Source organism: Poecilia reticulata, chromosome 13 (assembly GCF_904066995.2).
Source record: "Poecilia reticulata chromosome 13, P_reticulata-male-v2, whole genome shotgun sequence".
NCBI lineage: Eukaryota > Metazoa > Chordata > Actinopteri > Cyprinodontiformes > Poeciliidae > Poecilia > Poecilia reticulata.
This window is the reverse complement of record NC_088842.1, coordinates 30,931,588-30,951,163: the sequence shown is the minus strand read 5'-3', so window position 1 is coordinate 30,951,163 and position 19,576 is coordinate 30,931,588. Positions and strand designations below refer to the sequence as shown.

At 38.2% G+C, this 19,576-nt stretch overlaps 4 protein-coding genes and 1 long non-coding RNA gene across 5 annotated transcripts in view; all 5 read right to left on the bottom strand.

Annotated features, from left to right (window-relative positions):
• Nucleotides 1–336: 336 nt before the first annotated feature.
• On the bottom strand, nt 337–3,443 carry LOC103475135 (claudin-4-like). Its single transcript, XM_008426551.3, has one exon. The coding sequence runs from the start codon at nt 3,348–3,350 to the stop codon at nt 2,682–2,684; it is 669 nt and encodes a 222-aa protein (XP_008424773.1). The 5' UTR covers nt 3,351–3,443; the 3' UTR covers nt 337–2,681.
• Nucleotides 3,444–3,461: 18 nt separating this feature from the next.
• On the bottom strand, nt 3,462–4,702 carry LOC103475134 (uncharacterized). The gene is made up of 3 exons (XR_535299.3): nt 4,111–4,702; nt 3,938–4,027; nt 3,462–3,502 (listed from the first exon to the last, which is right to left on the bottom strand). It is a non-coding gene; the product is annotated as an uncharacterized LOC103475134 (long non-coding RNA).
• A 1,474-nt stretch (nt 4,703–6,176) lies between these two features.
• The window catches only part of cldnj (claudin j), a 45,525-nt gene continuing 32,125 nt past the window's right edge, over nt 6,177–19,576 (bottom strand). Inside the window, exon 4 of the mRNA XM_081615055.1 lies at nt 6,177–8,254. Coding sequence (XP_081471181.1) covers nt 7,605–8,240 — 636 coding nt within the window. The 5' untranslated portion in view covers nt 8,241–8,254 and the 3' untranslated portion in view covers nt 6,177–7,604. The remainder of the gene's footprint in view (nt 8,255–19,576) is intronic.
• Nucleotides 11,388–12,775, bottom strand: LOC103475127 (claudin-4-like). The gene has a single exon (XM_008426541.3). It carries the CDS (start codon nt 12,503–12,505, stop codon nt 11,840–11,842), a length of 666 nt encoding a protein of 221 aa, XP_008424763.1. The 5' UTR covers nt 12,506–12,775; the 3' UTR covers nt 11,388–11,839.
• LOC103475128 (uncharacterized) overlaps nt 16,810–19,576 on the bottom strand; it is a 3,647-nt gene continuing 880 nt past the window's right edge. The window contains exons 1-2 of the mRNA XM_008426542.3: nt 19,570–19,576; nt 16,810–18,018 (exon numbers count right to left, since the gene is read on the bottom strand). The exon at nt 19,570–19,576 is cut by the window's right edge and continues 880 nt beyond it. Of these exons, the coding sequence (XP_008424764.2) occupies nt 17,196–18,018; nt 19,570–19,576 (830 nt within the window). The 3' untranslated portion in view covers nt 16,810–17,195. The remainder of the gene's footprint in view (nt 18,019–19,569) is intronic.

The window sequence follows — 19,576 nt, the reverse complement described above, 5'->3', positions numbered from 1 at the left end:
AAATGGAGTATTTGGTGTTTTCTACACTAGAACTGTGTGTGAAAAAGAGGCTGAATGTGTGGAAAGCATGGCGGAGGATCTGTGATGCTGCGGGTCTGTTTGCAAAAGTGTGACACCATAAACTCCGTAGATAAATAAATGCATGCCTTTAGACTGAAAATGGGACTTCAGTGTTTAATGGTTCACCAGACGTTAAATCTTTTCTAACTCTGGGATGAAAGAAGAAAATGTTTTCAGGATTTTTACCAGGGAGGCTGTTGTATGAAATGTGCCTTTATTTTTTTTAAATTTATCCAGTGTTCCTTTAAAAAAAAGCAAGAAGATTTTAACAAAAGATGGAAAATCAGATGTTTATTTGCATCTTCTGAAGCAGAATCAACACACAAAGCTAAAAGGAAAAACAGACATGATGATTTTACTAAACAATTTTAAATCTGAAGTTTAAAATGATTTTGTTTCATTTAAAGTTGAAGCAGAAAGTTTTAAAGAGTCAGGCTTCTTTGGCTGTCGGTGTTAAATTTGGATGAGTTGATGACTAAATAAAATACATTTGTTATTGTTTTACATCCTACGTCGACATTTGACAGAGTCTGAAAAGTCGAGGTTAAATCCAGCAGATTTTCTACATGAAATCAGATTTAAAGAAACACAGAGGAACCGTAAAGCTGCAGAAATATACAAGTATAATTTCAAAACTTTTGTGCTTTTTTTTAAAGGCTGCGACTTTGATTCAGGGAACAAAACGGCAACTGAACGCCGCCCTTCCTGTTTGTGCTTTGGGTCGTGTTCCAACACGCCTTGAGTTTCTGTCGCACTGCGTCTGATTCCAGTTCAGCCAAACACAACAGTCTGAGATCAAATATACGAAATGGATGAATTTTATCAGTCGTCATTTTGTTCAACTGCAGGGAAAATGAAACTCTGAGCAGATCTATTTGGTCTAAAGTTTATTGCTCTGCTGTAAAAACGAATAAATCCTTCACTAATCCCTCTTCAAACTGTTTCCATCACGTCTGATTCAGTTTAGTCTGCAGATCAGAAGAGAAGCCAAAAATTATACTCTAGTAAAAAGTAGAACTACTTCAACATGTTTTTACTCGAGAAGAAAGTAGCTGTCCAAGAAAAAGTATTTGATATTTCAAATTTACATCATCAGATGGACCAAAATGTAAAGTTATGTGGAAATGTTTGTAAAACCAAAATGAAAACAATTCATATAAATATTGTTACAAATCTAATTATTTCAATATAAAACTTTTGGGTAAAATAAGGTTGAACAGTAGAGAACACAGAAATTTTACTAAAGTAGCAACACTTCATAGTAAAATTACTCAAGTAAAACTAAAAAGTACAGGTAGTAAAATTCTTCTAAAAGTATATTTTCCCAAAAAGTTACTCAAGTAAATGTAGCTAGTTGCTACCCATCTCTGCAAACAGTAGTTTGTTTTAAAGAGTTTACTTTGCAGTCATATGAAATTATCCAACAATGTTTGGTGTTGTCATAGCAACACTAAACAGAGTTTAGTTTATTACTGTGGTATGTTTGGATTCAAGAAATAAACAAAACTGAACGATTAAATCTCGCTTCACAGCATATTCTGGCTTTTCTCCCATTCACTTGGATTCCTCCGGTAGAATTTCAACCAGCCAATCAGAAAGCAGAAAGAGAAGTTGGGGGGGGGGGGAATTTGACGGTGTGTTAGGGAAATTGTGGATAGAAAAAGAAAGGAGTACATTTCTGCCCAAAAGCAAAAGAATTAGCAAGAAAATTTTTAGATCTCAGAATGTTTTAGAACAGGGGTGTCCAAAGTCGGTCCTCGAGGGCCGGCATCCGACATGTTTTAGTTCTCTCCCTGGTGATGGTAACAACCTTCTCAGCAAGTTCGGCTTATTCTTCTAACGAGCCATCATTGGATCCAGGTGTGTTAAACCAGGGAGAGAACTAAAGCACCAGGATGCCGGGCCTCCAGGACCCACGTTGGTCACCACTGTTCCAGAAAAAAGTTGTAAATTTCAGAGCTCTAAAAGTCAAAGATGTGCAAGAAAAAAAACTCAAATTTTGAGATTAATTTCACATATTTTCTAGAAGGAACTGTTACATTTCTGAGCTCTAAAATGTAAAAATTTGGACTTTTGAAAATTGAGCTCAGAAATTCCAGGGTTTTTGTAGACAATTTCTAAGATTAATCTCTAAATTTCTGAGTTTTTGATGGAAATTTGCTCCTACTTTCTTTTCTATCCTCAATCGTCCTAATGCTCCATCATAGTAAACGATGAGTCGATTTTCTGCTGTGATCAGCACTTCCTTCTTCGCAGTCAATTGCAAAATTAACCTTTTTTTTTTCTTTTTTTTTACATTATATTGACAGTTTTGCGCTCATCTGAAGTGGAAACGCATCCAGGAAATGATCGTTTCTCAATATCCGAGAGCCGTTGTACGTAGAAACACGTCACTGTTTGTTTTACTCGGGTAGAAATAATAAAGAAAGACAGAGAGTTTGTTAAAGTAGAAGAAAACACAGCAAAACTCACCCCTGTTAATAAAGTATGTGCAGTTCTGCTCATTTAAGTTAATTCTAACCCTTTACATCTTTAAAAAAAAAAAAAAAAAGTGCAGTCAGAAGTTTTCCTGAGAGCATTAATTTCACTGTTCATTGGTTCTGCTGTGCGGTCCAGTTCGGTCAGATGGGCGGTGACCTGCGGTTGTATTGGCTGTTTGTGAACGCGGTTCTGTTGATGGTGCTCAGCGGGTTGCTGGCCTCCTCATCCCGGCTCAGGCCGCCGCCAGGCTGCCCCTCCTGAACCCCAGCGGTGGGGCACCTGGTGGTCAGAAATACCCCGGCGACCAGCATCAATGCGAAGGAGATCCATCCGAGATACAGAGCAGGTCCCCAGTCTCTCCTGAGCGGCACCGCGCCCTCTAGTGGCTGGCTGGTGTGGTGGCACGTCCAGGCGGTGGGAACCAGCAACAGGATCCCAGCCAGGATGAAAAAACTCCCAGAAAACACCTTGATCTGGCCCCTCCCGGGGAACCAAACCAGCCCCACTCCTCCGACCACCATGGCGAAGCCCCCGACTCCAATGGCGGCCATGATGAGAGCCCTCCACGTGCGAAAACTTCCAGAAAGAGACATCAGGGATTGGTAGAAAGAGCAGTGCAGGCTGCCGTCGTGGGCCAGATCCCAGTGATCCCACTGTAGCCACACTCCATCCCAGTAGGCAGGCAGGCTGGCTGTCTGGTTGTTGAGCGTCCCGCTGACCGTCCACAGCGCCAGGCAGCGAGTGAGGACGGCGGCCAGCCAACCTGCGGCGGCCACGCCGAGGGCGGCGATCTCCAGCTGCCGCTTCATGACTCCGACCAGCGGCCTCGTCCTCCTCTCCTCTCTCTGCTGCCAAAGCCAGAAACAGCTGGCAGCGGGCCGGGCCGGGGCGGACCGGGCCGGGGAGGAGCGGGGCGGGGCGGGCGGGGCGTTGTTTTAATGTTCGACATGTGAAGCGCACACTGTAAAAACACAAAATCCTACCAAGTAACTTTGGTCCGGTTCCTGTGCAAATATCTGAGTTCACTTGAAATAAGACAAAACTAACTGACAAGCAGAGGTGGATGGAAAACACAAACATTTTACTCAAGTCAGAGAAGCATCACTTCAACAAGTCAAAGTTAAAAAAAAGTATTTGGTAAAAAGTACTGAGTAAATTACGTCCTCAAATGGACAAGAATATAAAGTTAAGTGGAAATTTTGGTCGGGACCAAAATGACAATAATTTATATAGGTAGCAAAAATAATAAAATCAGGCAAAATAAATAAATATATATATCAAAATCAGTTTCTTTCAATGAAAAACCTATGAAACCTTAAAAGCTGCATTTATTACAAGTAATCAAATTAAGATTATCTAAGTACATATGTGAATTTAAAATGTTAGACAAACATACATAGATTAAGTTGGGGGAACCTTAATAATTTGGTTACACATGTAGCCCCTCTAAGTTCGCCACAGGTCCAGCAGGTTCACCGGATTTATTCTAACAAAAGAGGAAATCAAGATGGTGGTTAACATCAGTCCAGCAGCTTCTGTACATTAAATAAAATACAATAGAGATCTTACAGAGCAATAAATCCCAATGAGAAGTTAGCTGCTAGCTAACAGCAGTTAGCCGTTGTAAAATTAAACATAGATAAAATGCACAGCATTAAGAATGATAACAGATAAATATGAATGTTATTACATTTGTCTAAACTATGTTAAAATGTAATACTTGTAAAGAAAACACAGAGCTGATTCCAGTTACCACGGTTACAGAACGACGAACGGGAAAAAAGGGGGCGGAGCCGTCGGTTACCGGTTGCTATGGTAACCGCCAACCGCCAAGAGCAGCGCAACAGAACTTCATATAAATGTCTGCAGAAACAGCTCAACTATACAAAACAAATTCAAAGAATAAATCAACACATTTTGACAAACTTCACATCAATAATGTTAAAATAAAACCCCTGTTACACTGAGGTGTTTTTTTAAAGTTGATACTTCATTATGTTTTCAGTGATTCTGGTGAATTTTTGGTTAAAACATGTTTGTTTTTCATTCAGTGGGTAGAAAATCCAGAAATTGTACTCAAGTAAGAGTAAAAAATTTTCATAATAAAATTACTCAAAGTATAGTGTAGTAAAAATACTCATGAAAGTATGTTATTTTTTATTTTTTATTTTTACAAGAAGCTACTAAAGTAAATGCAAATGAATAAATGTAGCGACCCAATTCTGATCACAAGTGACTTTTCAGGAAGAAATATGAGTTTCTTTTAAGTCAATAATTCCTAAATATTAATATAAAATTACCAGTTCCATTTATAGAATATTTAATTAATAAAATGGGGAAATGGCTCATTAGTCAATATTAAGGATTACTTACTTAAAACACACGTTTCTTGCTAAAAAGTTACTTGTAAGATAGTTTTGTTTCATTTTAAGTGTGATAATATATTTGCGGTATAAACTAGACTAAAAGTAGTTGCTAAGGTTTTGTGTTTTTGCAGTGCATGTCTGTTCAGAGAGGAGGGAACCGGCTCTTTGGCATTCTTGAAAAGAAGGCACTGCTGTGGCTGGGCGGAGGAGGGAAATCCCTCTGTTTTCTCTGCCATGGTTTCAAAACAATCCATTTATCCCCGTTTGTGCAGAGAGGGGAGAAAACAAACGACCTCTGTGCTCTGACGTTTCAGCTGCTGCTCTGCAAAAACACAACATCTTACCGGGTATGTTTGGTCTGAGCAAATACCTCAGTACAATACAGATAAGACTAAACTCACTTAATGCAGCTTTTCTGTAAGATATAAGTTTTATTAAGTCAATAATTCCTTAACATTGATGAAAAAGTCATGGTATGAAATTTTACTGGATGATAAAAAATTGTCCAGCTGTTGTTTTTGAAACAATTGTATGTAATATATTAGTTGATAATGGCATAATAATAATGCAACAGGAAGATCATTTAAATATCAACTAATACTATAAATAAATAAATAAACCTGAAAAAAAAAAACACTTACACTCAAAGTACCGTATTTTCCGCACTATAAGGCACCTAAAAACCTTCAATTTCCTCAAAAGCTGACAGTGCGCCTTATAACCCGGTGCGCCTTATATATGGACCAATATTGAGCCACAACAGGTCTAGCAACTACGGTAAGCAGCCGCTGACTTCATTTTCCCTGTAGAAGAAGTACGCGGTGCATGCTGGGATAGTTGTCAGAACGCTGGTTTGCTAATAAAGTTTGCTAATACATTTAAAGCTGGGGGGGAGGGGGGGGGGGGTTGGGTGGACAGACTGTGGCGGCGGCAGCGTGTCGGTTGGTCTGTGTTACCCAGAAAGCAGTTGGGCACAATATCACAACACCAACACCATGAGTGAAATAATGACTGGGACAGCCTACTATTTAAAGTACTGGGGGACCATTTCTTTACAAATGTGGATGTTTAATAATGGAGTACAAAACAAATCGGCAACCAAACTGAGGCGTCTATTCTATGCGCCTTGTAGTGCGGAAAATATGGCAATAAATACAATTATTTATGAATTCTGTGGAAACAAAATTGTGCTTCAGCAAATTTTAATAATCAGAGTAGAAATGATTAATCTTTAGTTTATAATGCGATTAGTTTATTATTGCGACTTATTATATGTTGAAAATAAATATCTTGTGAATGAAATAGTCTGCCAGTAGAATCAATATTAGGGAATTACTAACTTAAAATAACCTTTCATACATTATTTAAAAGTTACTTGTTAGTTTTGTCTTAATTCAAGTGTACTGGAATATTTGCAGTAGAAACCAGACCAAACTAATTGGTAATATTTTGTGTTTTTGCAGTGCAGGCCCTGATTCTGCCTGATGAAACCTGATTCAAAGTGTGTGAAAACAGCTTGTGGCTACATGCGTGTTTTAGCTGTGAGTTTTCAGTCACAAGTTCAAACTTGTGTTGATATTTTCATATTTACGCTTCTGCAAAGTTGATTATTCATCTGTTAGAAACTTCAGATAATAAATCAAGTATGACACGAATGTTTCACGGTTTTTATTTCTGCCACTAAAATCAAGTGATTAACGAGCAAAAATAGCAGTTCAAATATTTGCTTTAAGCACTTCAGCAAAAAAAACAAACAAAAACGGTCACATTTCAAACTGGCTGCAAAAGCACAAAATCTTTACAAGTATTTTTGTCTCGTTTCTACCTGAAGTGTCTTAGAGAACTAGAAATGAGACAAAACAAACTTATAAGTGACTTTTCAGAAAGAAATGGGAGATTTTGAGGGTCTGTAACATCTTGCAGGATTTTACTTGTAAATTATTTTTGTCTTAAAGCTGCAGTGTGTAACTTTTATAAAACATATTTTTTACATATTTGTTGAAACTGTAGCAATGTCGTGACAATATGATATGAGACAGATAATCTGTGAAAAACATTTAGGTTCTCTGCCTTCTCCCAGCGCTAACTAGAAACAACCAATCAGAGTCAGGAGGCGGGTCTTAGTGCTGTCAATCATGGCCGTGTGCGCGCCCTCCCACCACCCTTTCTCTCTTGCTCTGCTATGAGACAGTTTCTCCCTGTCAGCAGATCTTGTTGTGAATGCTAAAGCTAGTTAGCATGGCCATTGATGGAATAAGATAAACATCTTTTTCTGTAACAGTAAGTTGTTTCATTTACACATTTAACAGCATGCACACAAGCTTGATTGACAGCGCTAAGCCCCTCCTCTTGGTTCTGATTGGTTGTTTTTGGTCATTTCTTCAGACGGCAGTAGCGGCTCAGGAAGGAGATCGATCTTTTCTCAGATTATTTGCCTCATAAACTGTCAGAACATGGTGACAGTTTTCAACAAATTATTAATAAACATATTACAGAATGCAGCTTTAAGTCAATAGTATCTTGCTGAAAAGTTTTTTGTAAGTTAGTTTTGTTGTATTTCAATATTTCAAGTGTGGTAACATATGTGCGGTAGAAACTAGACCAAAAATACTTGGTCATTTTTTGTGTTTTTGCAGTGTAGAGATCGTAATTAAAGAGGTCGGCAGAGGTCAAGACGTTGTGGTTTAGTTTCTGCTGTCAGACGTAGTTCTTGATGGCGTAGCTGCTCCGGGTGGGAGTCTTGGCCAGCATGTAGCCACTGGAGGGGAATCTGTCCGGTTCTGGTGGGCAGGTCCCGCAGAGAACGGCTCCTCCACAGAACAGCAGCCCAGACGTCACAAACCCAATGTAGATCGCCGCGCCCAGCTCTCTCTTCAGCACCTCGGGGACTCTGGGGTTGTGAAAATCCGTGATGATGGTGTTGGCGGTCCAAGCGACGGCGACCACTGTGGTGAGCGCGGACAGGCAGAAGATGGCGCCGGAGCAGATCACCACCCGCGCTTTGATCCGCGGGTGGCCCAGGCAGTTGGTGCAGCGAGCTCCCAGGATGAAGACGAGGAACCCGAGACAGCCCAACACCAGGCTGATGCAGATGAGGCCGCGGGCCGCCTGGAGGTCCGGCGACAGGTCCAGCAGGGCGTCGTAGAGCTTGCACTGCATCTGGCCCGTGTACTCGCTGACGCAGGTCATCCACAAGCCCTCCCAGAACACCTGCATCACCACCAGGTGGGTGCCGATGAACGCCGTGACCTTCCACATGGGCAGGCCGCAGATCAACATGGCGCCGGCGACGCCCATCATGGACAGGCTGATGCCCAGCTCCTGCAGAGCCATGGGAGCCTTAAAGTCTGTTAAAAACACAACCAATAGGCTGAGGGTCCAATCGGAAACACATCATTATATATCCAACCAGTTTTAATGAAAAAAAAAAAATGGACGTTGAACCGTAAAGACACACAACTTTACTAAGAGTTAATATCTCAGCACATATGAATTAAGGCAAAGTAACTTTTCAGACATAAGAAACTGTTTTAGTCAATAATTCCTCAGTATAAATGAAACAGTTCTAGTTCCATTGATAGATTATTTAATTTCTAACAAGACATTTTCCCCATGATATCAGTGAAATAATCTGCCAGTGGATCTAGAACTGGGTTGCTAGGCAACGGGAGGTGCTTGACTGGGGTTGCTAGGTAACGGCGGAGTGGAATATTCTACCAGTGGGACTAGAACATTTGTATCAACAATAAGGAATGATGAACTAAAACCAAATTCCCATATCTCGCTGAAAAGTTACTTTTAAGTCAGTTTTGTATTATTTCAAGTGTATTAAGATATTTGCACTTAAAAGTAGGCAAAAAAAATATTGGTAAAAGTTTGTGTTTTTGCAGTGTAATACTATATAAAATATGTGATTTTCTTGTCTACCTTTCTGTCGTGACACAAATCTCGGTTTTAATTCATAACAGTCTTAAAAAAATCTTAAGATTTGAGTTGGTGAAACAATCAGAAACCCTGTTTCCTTTTTTAAGTTAATAAAAACAATTAAATCTCTACAAAGATAAGTTACATATATAAAACTATACACTTTGGATTTATTGTCAAACCATTTAAAATGTGCATAAAGGTGAAAAGAAATTAAAAGCACCATAAATGTCAAACCTGAATGCTGAAATTGATTCTTATTACTAAACAGAGTTTATAGCCATGCTACCAGATGGCCACTAGGTGGCAGCGCAGGACAAAATACAGAGAAGATGAAGAAGTTGGTGAAACATAACGCAGCGTCACGTTCCCGCAGGCCAGGAGGGGAACAGGGTGGTTTGACTCAGAGCAGAGGGAAAGAGAACCACACCGAGTCTCTTTCACACTCAAACCCATAACTATTTCACTTTACTTTTTAAATAATTGTATTGTTTACTTTATTTTTATGTGTTTATTGACAGAATTTGCAAGTTAAGCTGCAGAAGTGCAGCTCTTTTATTTAGCAGCACTTCTGAAGTATTACGTCACATATTTGAGCTTTCAGAGTTGAATGAAATGTTTTGTTTTCTTCCGAACATCTTTCACCTTGTAGATAATTTATCCTGCTGCTGATCCAATTTAAAATGTCTGGACTTTATCAAAGTAACTGATGTGTTGCTATTTTAGTGGCATCTTAATTTAGCTCCTTTATTACTCTTAACATGAGTGGTTTTTATATTTTGACTAATTTTTCCAACGTATACAGTTAGCACTCACATGACTCCCTTGTCATGTGAGTGACAAGGGAGTCACTCACATGACTCCCTTGTGAGTGACAAACATCTAACAATGATTAGATGTTTGTGTCTTTATGCTTCAACTTTATTGTGAAATGTTACAGGAGATCTTACAGGAGATCTTACAGGAGATCTTACAGGAGATCTCATGTAAGATCTCCTGTAACATTTCACAATAAAGTTGAAGCATAAAGACACAAACATCTAATCATTGTTCTTTCAATTATCTGTTTTTCATTCCAATTACCTGACAGGTTCTTACATGTTTTACAAAGAAAAACCTGTAAGAACATTTCTAAAATAAAGTCCAGGTAGCATTTAGCAAAACTCCTGTTTACGTTTGTGGTGGTAGGGCAAAAAAGGGGTTTGCTTTACATGGATGGAAATGTTTCCTTCTCTTTACATTTTTGGAGAACTTGTGGCGTCATATTTATAATATCATGCAGACAGGAAGTAATTCATTTCGATATAAAATAGTAAAATAATGACAGGAATGTTTTTCCTTACATTAATCTGATGGGGTTGTAACTTGTGGTTATAATTGTGACTCCAGTAATTTTTCTGGGAATAATTGTTTCCTCCTTCAGCATTTCCCCCAATAAATAAATGTAATAAAATGAAAGGTTATATTTATCTATTTTTTGTGTGTGACGTTAAATAACTGTAATAAAAGATGAATTTACACTGCAAAACCAGAAAATCTTACCAAGTATTTTTGATCTTTTTTGTAGACCAACTATCTTAGTACACAAAACATTACACTAAACTAATTCACAAGTAATTTTTGAGCAAAATACAGGAGCTTGTTTTCAGTAAATAACTTCCTAATATTGATGAAAAAGTTCTAGTTTCACTGCAAGATAATTTTATTAATAACGAGACATTTTCCTCATGTTAAAAGGGAAATAATCTGCCAATAAAACTAATACTTTTTGATCAATTTTAAGAAATTATCAACTTAAAACAAGCCTATTTATCTTGCTGAAAAATTACTTCTAATTATTTCTGTCTTGTTTTAAGTGTTCTCAGATATTTGCATTAAAATACTGAAGATTCTGTGTTTTTTCAGTGTATTTTATATCTTTTTAACCAGAAGTTTTAACAGCTATAAATGAAAGACAATTTAAATTAAAACATATTTATCTTTGATTAAAAGTGTATGAGGTGAAAAAAGCAGCACACATATACATACAGACATTTATTAACACAAGAAAACCATAAAAACCATATTTCCTGTAACGTCTGAGTGAAAAAGAGCCAGTTTGAGCGTCGCTGCTTCGTAATTTGACTCCTTCTTCCTCATCTCAAGTGTCATTGTGATTGGCTAAGAAAGCATCAAACCCGTCATGCTGCTGCTGCATCACTAAAAACACAAAATTCGTTAAAAAAAACATCTTTTAAAAACCGTTTTGTGCAGATTTAAGCTGCATAAGTCTCAGTTTTTGGTTTAATTACTGTCCTTTCTGCGTGAATGTCGGACAAATGGACGGCATTGTGATTCCCTGAGTCACTGCTTTTGTTCCTGGGATTTGATCTGGTAAGTACCGGCCAAACTGGTTCCTGCTGTGTTTGGTTTAAATATCACCTGCTGGTGCTTAACGCCAGCAAACAAAAGGTCCTTTTAATGGAAAAGAATAACTTAAAAAAACATTTTCCAAAATGAATAAAAAATACAGAACAGTACAACTTGAAACTAAACCGTTTTAATGCAAAACGGTTTGATTGTCATAAGACAAAGTGTTGATTTCCTTCACTGCAGGTTGAAAAAAAGTTTTTTTCGTCTTTGTGCTGCTTGAATGTCGTCCTTCACTGTGAAAATTAAAAATCTTACCAAGAATTTTTGGTTGAGTTTATAGTGCAAGTATGTTAGTTCACTTGAAATAAGATAAAACTGACTTACAAGTAACTTTTCAGAAAAGACATAAGTTTGTTTAGGTTATAGTTGCATTGGCAGATTATGGGAAAACGTCTTGCTTCAGGCGAAAGTGGAAATAGTGCTTTTAAAAACCTATATGAGGGAATTATTTACTTACAACCAGCACCTATATCTTGATGAAAAGTTGCATGTAAGTTAGTTTTGTCCTATTTCAAGTGTGCTGAGATGTTTCCAGTAGAAACTCGACCAAAAATACTCAGTAAGATTTTGTGTTTGAGTCCAAATTCCAGTTTGTCTCAAATATACGTCTTCGTCGGTGATGATGATCGGTACGACTCTCCTTCGCTGTTTCCTCCCGGTCTGTTCAGCAGATACTTCACAGAGGGGGCGTTTTCCTCCTTTGGGGGGCAGCTGGCGCACAGAAGCCCCCCTCCCAGGATCAGCAGCGCCGCGGCGCCCCAGCCGATGTACAGAGACGCCCCGATCTCTCGTTTCTGCGCGTCTATCACCAGAGGGTTGTAGAAGTCCTGGATGATGATGGTGGCCGTCCAGGAAACGGGAACGAGGCAGAGGACTCCGCTGACGATCAGGATGGCTCCTGCAGCCACCGAGGCCTTCGCCTTAGCCTTCTCCTCCGGAATGAAGTTTGTGCATTTTCCCCCGACGAAACCAATCAGGAGTCCCACGATGCCGACGACGATGGAAACCACCACCAAAGCTCTGGCGCCCTGGAGGTCATTGCTCAGCGCCAGCATGGAGTCGTACACCTTGCACTGCATCTGGCCGGTGCTCTGCACCACGCAGCTCATCCAGATGCCCTCCCACATGATCTGCGAGGTCACAATGTTGTTGCCGATGAACGCCGTGACCCGCCACATGGGCAGGGCGCAGACGATGAGAACCCCGATCCAACCGAAGAGCGCCAAGGCGCAACCGGCAATCTGCAACCCCATGGAGGCCATTGCTGTGCGTCTTTGTGCGTCTCTGGCAAGAACACAGAGCGGCGCCCGGGTGTTTGTGTGAACCACAGGCAGTAGAAGAATGGGAGGTGTGAACGCCAAGCTATGAGGGAAACACTAGAAGGCCCGTCAAATGATTCCACACCTGCAGGCGGGTTTTGTGTGCATGGACAATAAAGGTTGGGGTTTCAACCATTTTTCTGAGTACAGATGAGCCAGAATGCTGCACAAGCTGTTCCAGGAACATCACTAACCAGAATGCAGGCTGCAGAGAATGATGACAGTTTGTCATGTGGAGCAACGGGAGTGTTTGACAAAGCCTAAGAACCTGAACACTGCAAAAACACACAGTATCACCAAGTATTTTGGTCCAGTTTCTTATGCAAAAATCTTACAACTGACTGACTAACAAGTAACTTTTAAGCAACGAATATGAGTCAATAATTCCTTAATATTGATGAAGAAGTTCAAGACATTTTTCCCACAAGTGAATCAATCTGAACGTTTTCATCAATATTAGGGAATTATTGATCTAAAATAAGCTCCCACATATTTCTGAAAACGTGACGGTTATTTTTGTCTTATTTCAGTCTATAAACCAGACCTAAAATAATTGGTAATATTTTGTGTTTTTGCAGAAAATGAAGACATTCAGAAGGGGAAAAAAAACAACTCTTTTTGACTAAAAACAAGCTCCCAAATGTTACTAAAAAGTTACTTGTCAGCTAGTTTTGCCTTTTTTCAAGTTTGCTAAGATATTTGCAGTAAACTAAACTAAAAATACCTGGTAAGATGTCGTGTTTTTGCAGTGTAATTAGATACAAAGACAGTCGGATCATTTTATCTTCTCTTTTTCACCAACGTGAAATATTTCACAACTGCAGGATGTTATTAAACTAGCGCCAACATAACTCTCCCATGTTTCACAATCTTAAAACCATTTTAAAAAATAAATCAGTCCCTCAAACCACAGGCAGCAGTTTTACTCACACTGTTTACTCCTCTCTCTTCATTTCTCTTAAAAGCTGATGACGCGTCATTTAGGTACATAAGTTACTAGAAGAGTCAGTTCAGAAGGTCACAGGAAGTTTGAGAAATTAGCTGCAAATAAATCTTATGTGAATGAAACTCAACCATGTAGGAAGTCTGATATGGTGACTTTATAATAAACTAGTTTTTTTGTAGGTTTAGCAATAAATCTATAATTAAAACACCAAAAAAATCTGAGTTTATTCCTGCAATGCCAAAAAAGACTTTTATACTGATTATTGAGAAGGTAATACATATTTTTGACACACCCTTTAAGACTAAAACATAAATATGCAAATTTTGTTTTTGTTTTTTCAACGTTGACTGCGTACGTCTCATTCCTAATCACAATCAGACTTCCTGGTTGAATGAAAACAATCTTACGTCTAAACCGGCCAGGGGTATGAATAATTTTGAGCTCAACTATATTCATTTGAAACAGGACAGATGTGCAAGATGAGAAATAGTTTGATAGTGGATTAAGTTACGATCGTTACACTAAATTAATAAACATTCATCTTTTGACTCTTGTGTATTTTTAGAATATTTAAGTTTATCTTTGTTTTTGGTGTATTTCACAAAAGTTTAATGTTTTTTTAGCATTCTAAAATCTGACCTTTGAATGTCTTCAGTCAGAGGCTTCTTCAGATTCGCTGTATTACAGACTGCTATCTATCTAACTATCTAACCCTGAATCTGATTTAATACGAGCTACATTTAATCTGCCTTTGGGATCAATAAAGTAATTTTGAATTTGACTTGCCTAGAGATTGTTTAATGTGCAGAAAACTTTATAAATCCTTTTTTTTTTCAGACCCATAGTTTGTTTACTCATCCAGGCACTAAAAGTTAAAAATAAGAGCTGCAGTTTCAGCTGTTTTCTTCTGACTGTGTGAGATTTAGCGGAAGCGTCGCTGAGTTTTAGGTGAACGCCTGTAACCGGTTCCTGGGCGAGTCGAGTTTGAAAGCAGACGCAGGAATGTGAAACCAGATAAAGTTAGCAGGAACAGGACAGGGTGTGTTGACACGCCCAGATCAAGATGTGCTGACGTCACTCTGCTCATGTAACGGGAATCATTTCTGAAAGTCACAACAATTTCACCATTTCTTCACTGTCGGAAGTTACAGACATTTGGATCCATTTGGTGCCGAAATAAAGTCTAATATGTGAAGCAGCTTCGTAATTTAATTATCTGGTTGGTAGCTTTGATTAGGCATTGATCAAAATGGCAGTAAAAACAGATATTAGCTATGAAACTTATTCCATTCATTATACTGACTATAGTTTACATAAATTAAGATTTAAAGGATTTGATGTTGAGCAGGAAGTTTTTATTCCTGCAATATGTGAAACTAATTTGTTCAAACAAGCCCATGTTTTAAAAATGATAAATAAAGATTATTTTTAATATGAAGTCAAGATGGTTTATTAATAAGACAGGTTTTCATAATAAAACAAAAAAACAAACAGGAAATGTTAATTTATGTTCAAAAATGATGTTAATAAACCTCCATGTTCCTGGTTTTAGTGAGGAAGCAGCAGCATCCCGACTGATTTTCAGTGTGATTAAATATAAACACATGGATGAGTTTGTATAGATCCTGCTGAGACATTAATCCTCTAACCCTGGAAATGGTCTTCAGGTGATAGAAGGCTGACTTTGTAACCGTCTTTATGTGTCTCTGAAGGTTCAGACGCAGATTTCGGGCCTGGTTTCTAATTTCCATCTGAAATAAATGAAGCTGTTCATTCAGTTATGGATCGTTCATCTTTAAGTCCAAATATAATAACTCCAGATTATAAATTAACGTTGTGTAATAATGCAAATTAGAAAATAACTGCCAAGATTAAAAGACCAAAGTGTTTCCTAATCCACATGTTGAACAATTTCATTGTTTTTGTTGTGACAGCAGTTGGTTATGCTCTGTGTTTTCTTTGTTTTGAATGTATCCATTTCAATGTTTGATTTCTGTTGCTACGGTTTGTGCTATTATCTGGTTATTTATTTTGTTGATCCATGTCCCTTTTGGTTAGTCTGTAATGTTTGTTGTATATACACTAATTGGTGAATAAAAAATGAATTTCTTCCTTTTATACTTTCTTTTTACAGTCATAAACAAGTAGTTTCTTCTTAACCTGTTGCATATTTTCTGAATGCTTACACATATTTATGAATAATCATAAACTCCTGTTTTTTGTTTGGAAATTGTTGTATATTGTTTTTTGAAGATCTTACTTCACATCCTGTTTCCATCGATGGTGGTTCCAGTTTGGCCTCTAAAGCTTTTATAAAACCAATTTAAGTTTTATTTCAGTCATAACCTTATTCTATGAAACTGTGGGTATATAAAATTATAAATCAGGTATAAAATGCCCCATAATTGGTACAAAACCAGATACGTGGAAATATGTTTTGTCTTAAAGTAGTTTGGAATATGTGCTCAGAGATTTGTTTCTGTTCTCACAAATACAAAGTCTAATTTCTCATACAGCAAACTGATCAGATTAAATCTGATCAAAAGTAACTCTTTGGTACCGAGTGACATTTATTCACTGTGAAGTTAAGGTCTTTGAAACACAACTGAAACACAACGAAGTGTGCAATGTTGGCAGAGACTTGACAGGAGACCGAAAAGGCTCCGGTTCTGGTCCGGACTGTAAAACTGGTTTAACTGGGCTGGAAAAAGCCTGACGAGTTTGAACAGTTGCGTGTTTTTACATACTTTCACTGCACAAAAGTTCCCCCCCCTAGACACGTTTTAACACTTCCTCCAAGAAAGAAAAAGTGTCTCGGCTGTTACTCATGAATTATTTGGTAGATTTTTGAAAGTGTAATGTTTACGTAATTTCTCTGTGAGAATCAAAGAAACACTTTTGAATTGTGAAATTTGTGTGGTTGGACTGCAAAAAACACAAAATCCTTCACAGTAATTTTTTGGTTTAGTTTCTAGAGCAAATATTTTAGTACGCGTCGTTACCTAGCAACCCCAGCCCGTTCCCTAGCAACCCCGTTCTAGTTATTTCACTTATATGACATTTTCCCCATGTTATACGTGAAACAATTTGCCAATTCATTAATAAATCAATATTATTAAATTACTGACTTAAAACAAGCTCCGATATGCTGCTGAAAAGTTACTTGTGATTTAGTTTTTACTTATTTTAAGTGGACTAAGATATCTGCACTCGAAACAAGACCGTAAATACTTTTGTGTTTCTGGAGGTTTGTAACCAAAAGGGAATCTTTTGACCAAGAAATGATCTCTGACAACAGTAATAATACGATAACCACATTTTATTACAAAGGTATAAGGTTGAAAAACACAATTCAATAAGTGATTATTACAAAAAACCCCAATGGAAACGTTTAAAATAGATAGAATACTATACAATAAATTCACAATGTATCACTGGTCTCTTGTACAAAGTCAATCGTTAGTCTTAATGGTCATAAACCAGTTCAGACTTCACATTCAGAGATCACAACGCTCTTATATGGACTGTAACTCACAACCACATCTTTCTTCTTTAAGAAGGTCTTCAGCTAAGGATTCCCAGATTTCTTTCAAGAATCCAGCCTCTCAGTCAGTCAATCATTCTTTCAGAGACACATGGAAGGTATTTTGCTTCCAAATGTCAATAATTTACAGTTTTTCTCAGCTTTCAGACGTACGCCCGGCTGCTGGCTACGGATCTGGCCATAGACTTGGCGACGGATGTGGGTCCCTGGCTGTACTTCATGGGTCCCTGGCTGTACCTCATGGGATACTCTGGGGCCTCGTATTTGGGAGGACAGGAGCTGCACAGCAGGGCCCCTCCCAGGATGAGCAGCGCCGCCGTGGCCCAGCCGATGTAGAGCGCGGCGCCCAGCTCCCGCCGCTGGGCGTTGGTCATGATCGGGTTGTAGAAGTCCCTGATGATGGTGTTGGCGGACCAGCACACGGGGACCAACACCAGAACCCCAGCGCAGATGAACATCACCCCGGACGCGATGGCCACCCTGACTTTGGCGCGCGGCTCCTCAACGAAGTTGGTGCACTTCCCTCCGGCGACGCCCAGGATGATTCCCATGGCGGAGACGATGATGGCGACGACCACCAGCGCCCGGGCGGCCTGCAGGTCCTGCGGCAGCGCCAGCAGCGAGTCGTAGATCTTGCACTGCATCTGGCCGGTGCTCTGCATCACGCAGTTCATCCACAAGCCTTCCCAGATGATCTGCGCCGTCACGATGTTGGCGCCGATGAAGGCCGTGACCTTCCACATGGGCAGGGCGCAGGTGACGATGGTCCCGATGGAGCCGATGACGGCCAGGACGAAACCCAGCATCTGTCGTCCCATTGACACCATGATGGAGTTTGAGTTGGAGCAGAACCAAGCGGAGAGGACAAACGAGTTGAAAGGTCGGCCGGTTGAACAGCTTAATGCCAGCGCTTTCCAAGCCCAGTTGGTTTTAAGGACGTCTGGCTTGAAGGCGGAGCCAGAGCAGCTTCACCTCGGTTCTGAACCAGTTTGTGTGGAGATTTACCAGTCTGACCAGATTTTTCACATTATTTTTTTGCGGCTGAGGCATAGTTTCGACAAGATGGATGACCTTATGCAGATGACGATCAGCATTCCTGATTTAAACAACAACAAACGACGCTGGTTGGGTCTTGGACGGACTGGGACGTCGCCTCCATTAACTGGTTTCAGGTTTTCAAAATAGAGAGTTTCACCGGATGTGTGTTTATTTCCATTTAGGGAGTCTCTTCCTGGTTTTACTGCAGGTCCGTTCAGTACATTAATATATTATTTAAGAAACTGTCACTAAGTTAAACACTTCAAATAGATTTATATGTTAAAATGATTTTCCACTTGAAGTTAATAAAAGAAACTTGACATTTATAATTATAATATTACATCAGAACAATATAATATAATATAATACAGAAACATGGATGCGTAACTTACTCTGACAAGCCTCATCTAGACATATATTCTAATTTATTAAATATGACTTCATTTACTTTAATCCTCTTGAATAAACTGTAATCAATTAAAATGTAGAAGATGTCATGAAATACCAAAGACAAGATGTATTTATGTTAAAAATAAAAATTTAAACAGACTTTAAACATTTTTTACATTTTTACAAATATGTTTAAAATACTTTATTAGGCCGTTTGACAACTTCTTATGATTGCAGACAAACTTTTTTTGTGTCTCCAATCCTATTTTGGAAAGCACACACACACATAAACACACACACACAATATCTCAAAATAAAAAAATATCAGTTATTTATATATGGAATATATATAGACGTAAAATCTATGTGTCTATATTGGGCACAAATATAAACTCACAGATTGGATTTTACTTGCAAAACTAAAAAGTTATAATTTTTTATTCAAGATAAAGAAAAAAATTATCTTAAAAAATTTATTTAAGATAAAATTATATACATATATTTATCTTTGTATAGATAAATAAATGTATCTATATATAGGGTGAAAAGAAAATAAGAAAAAAATTTAAATGAGTAAAATTTATACTGTTAGAATTTAACTGAAGTCAATTAATTCATAAAAAATTATAAAAGTTCTTATATAAAAGTTTTTAAAATAAAATGTTGTGTTTTAAGTGTATTGATTTCTTTACTTATATAGCTGTATTATTCTTAATTTAGTCAGTTTGAGTCCTCCATAATTATAATGTGACTTAAAAATAAACTCCCATCTTTTTTCTTTTATTATTATTATTGTATAAAATGACTCCAAAAACAGAAAAATGTAAAAAGACTCAATCATTTTATTGAAGAAGTTTTTCTGGGAAACAGTGAATCACCGCAACTCAGAAAGTTGGAAAATAAATGCAACCACAGTTGTTTCCTTAGAAAAGCGATGCATGAGTTACACAGGTAAGAGGGAACAACATTCCTCCAGAATCAGAGCTATTGAAGTACTTTTACGTCACATTTTGCTGGATTACAAAGCATCTTTTAAAAATACAGTGTCTGTTGAGATGCAGTTTTATGATACAGTGCAAACCAAAGTTTCAGTTTC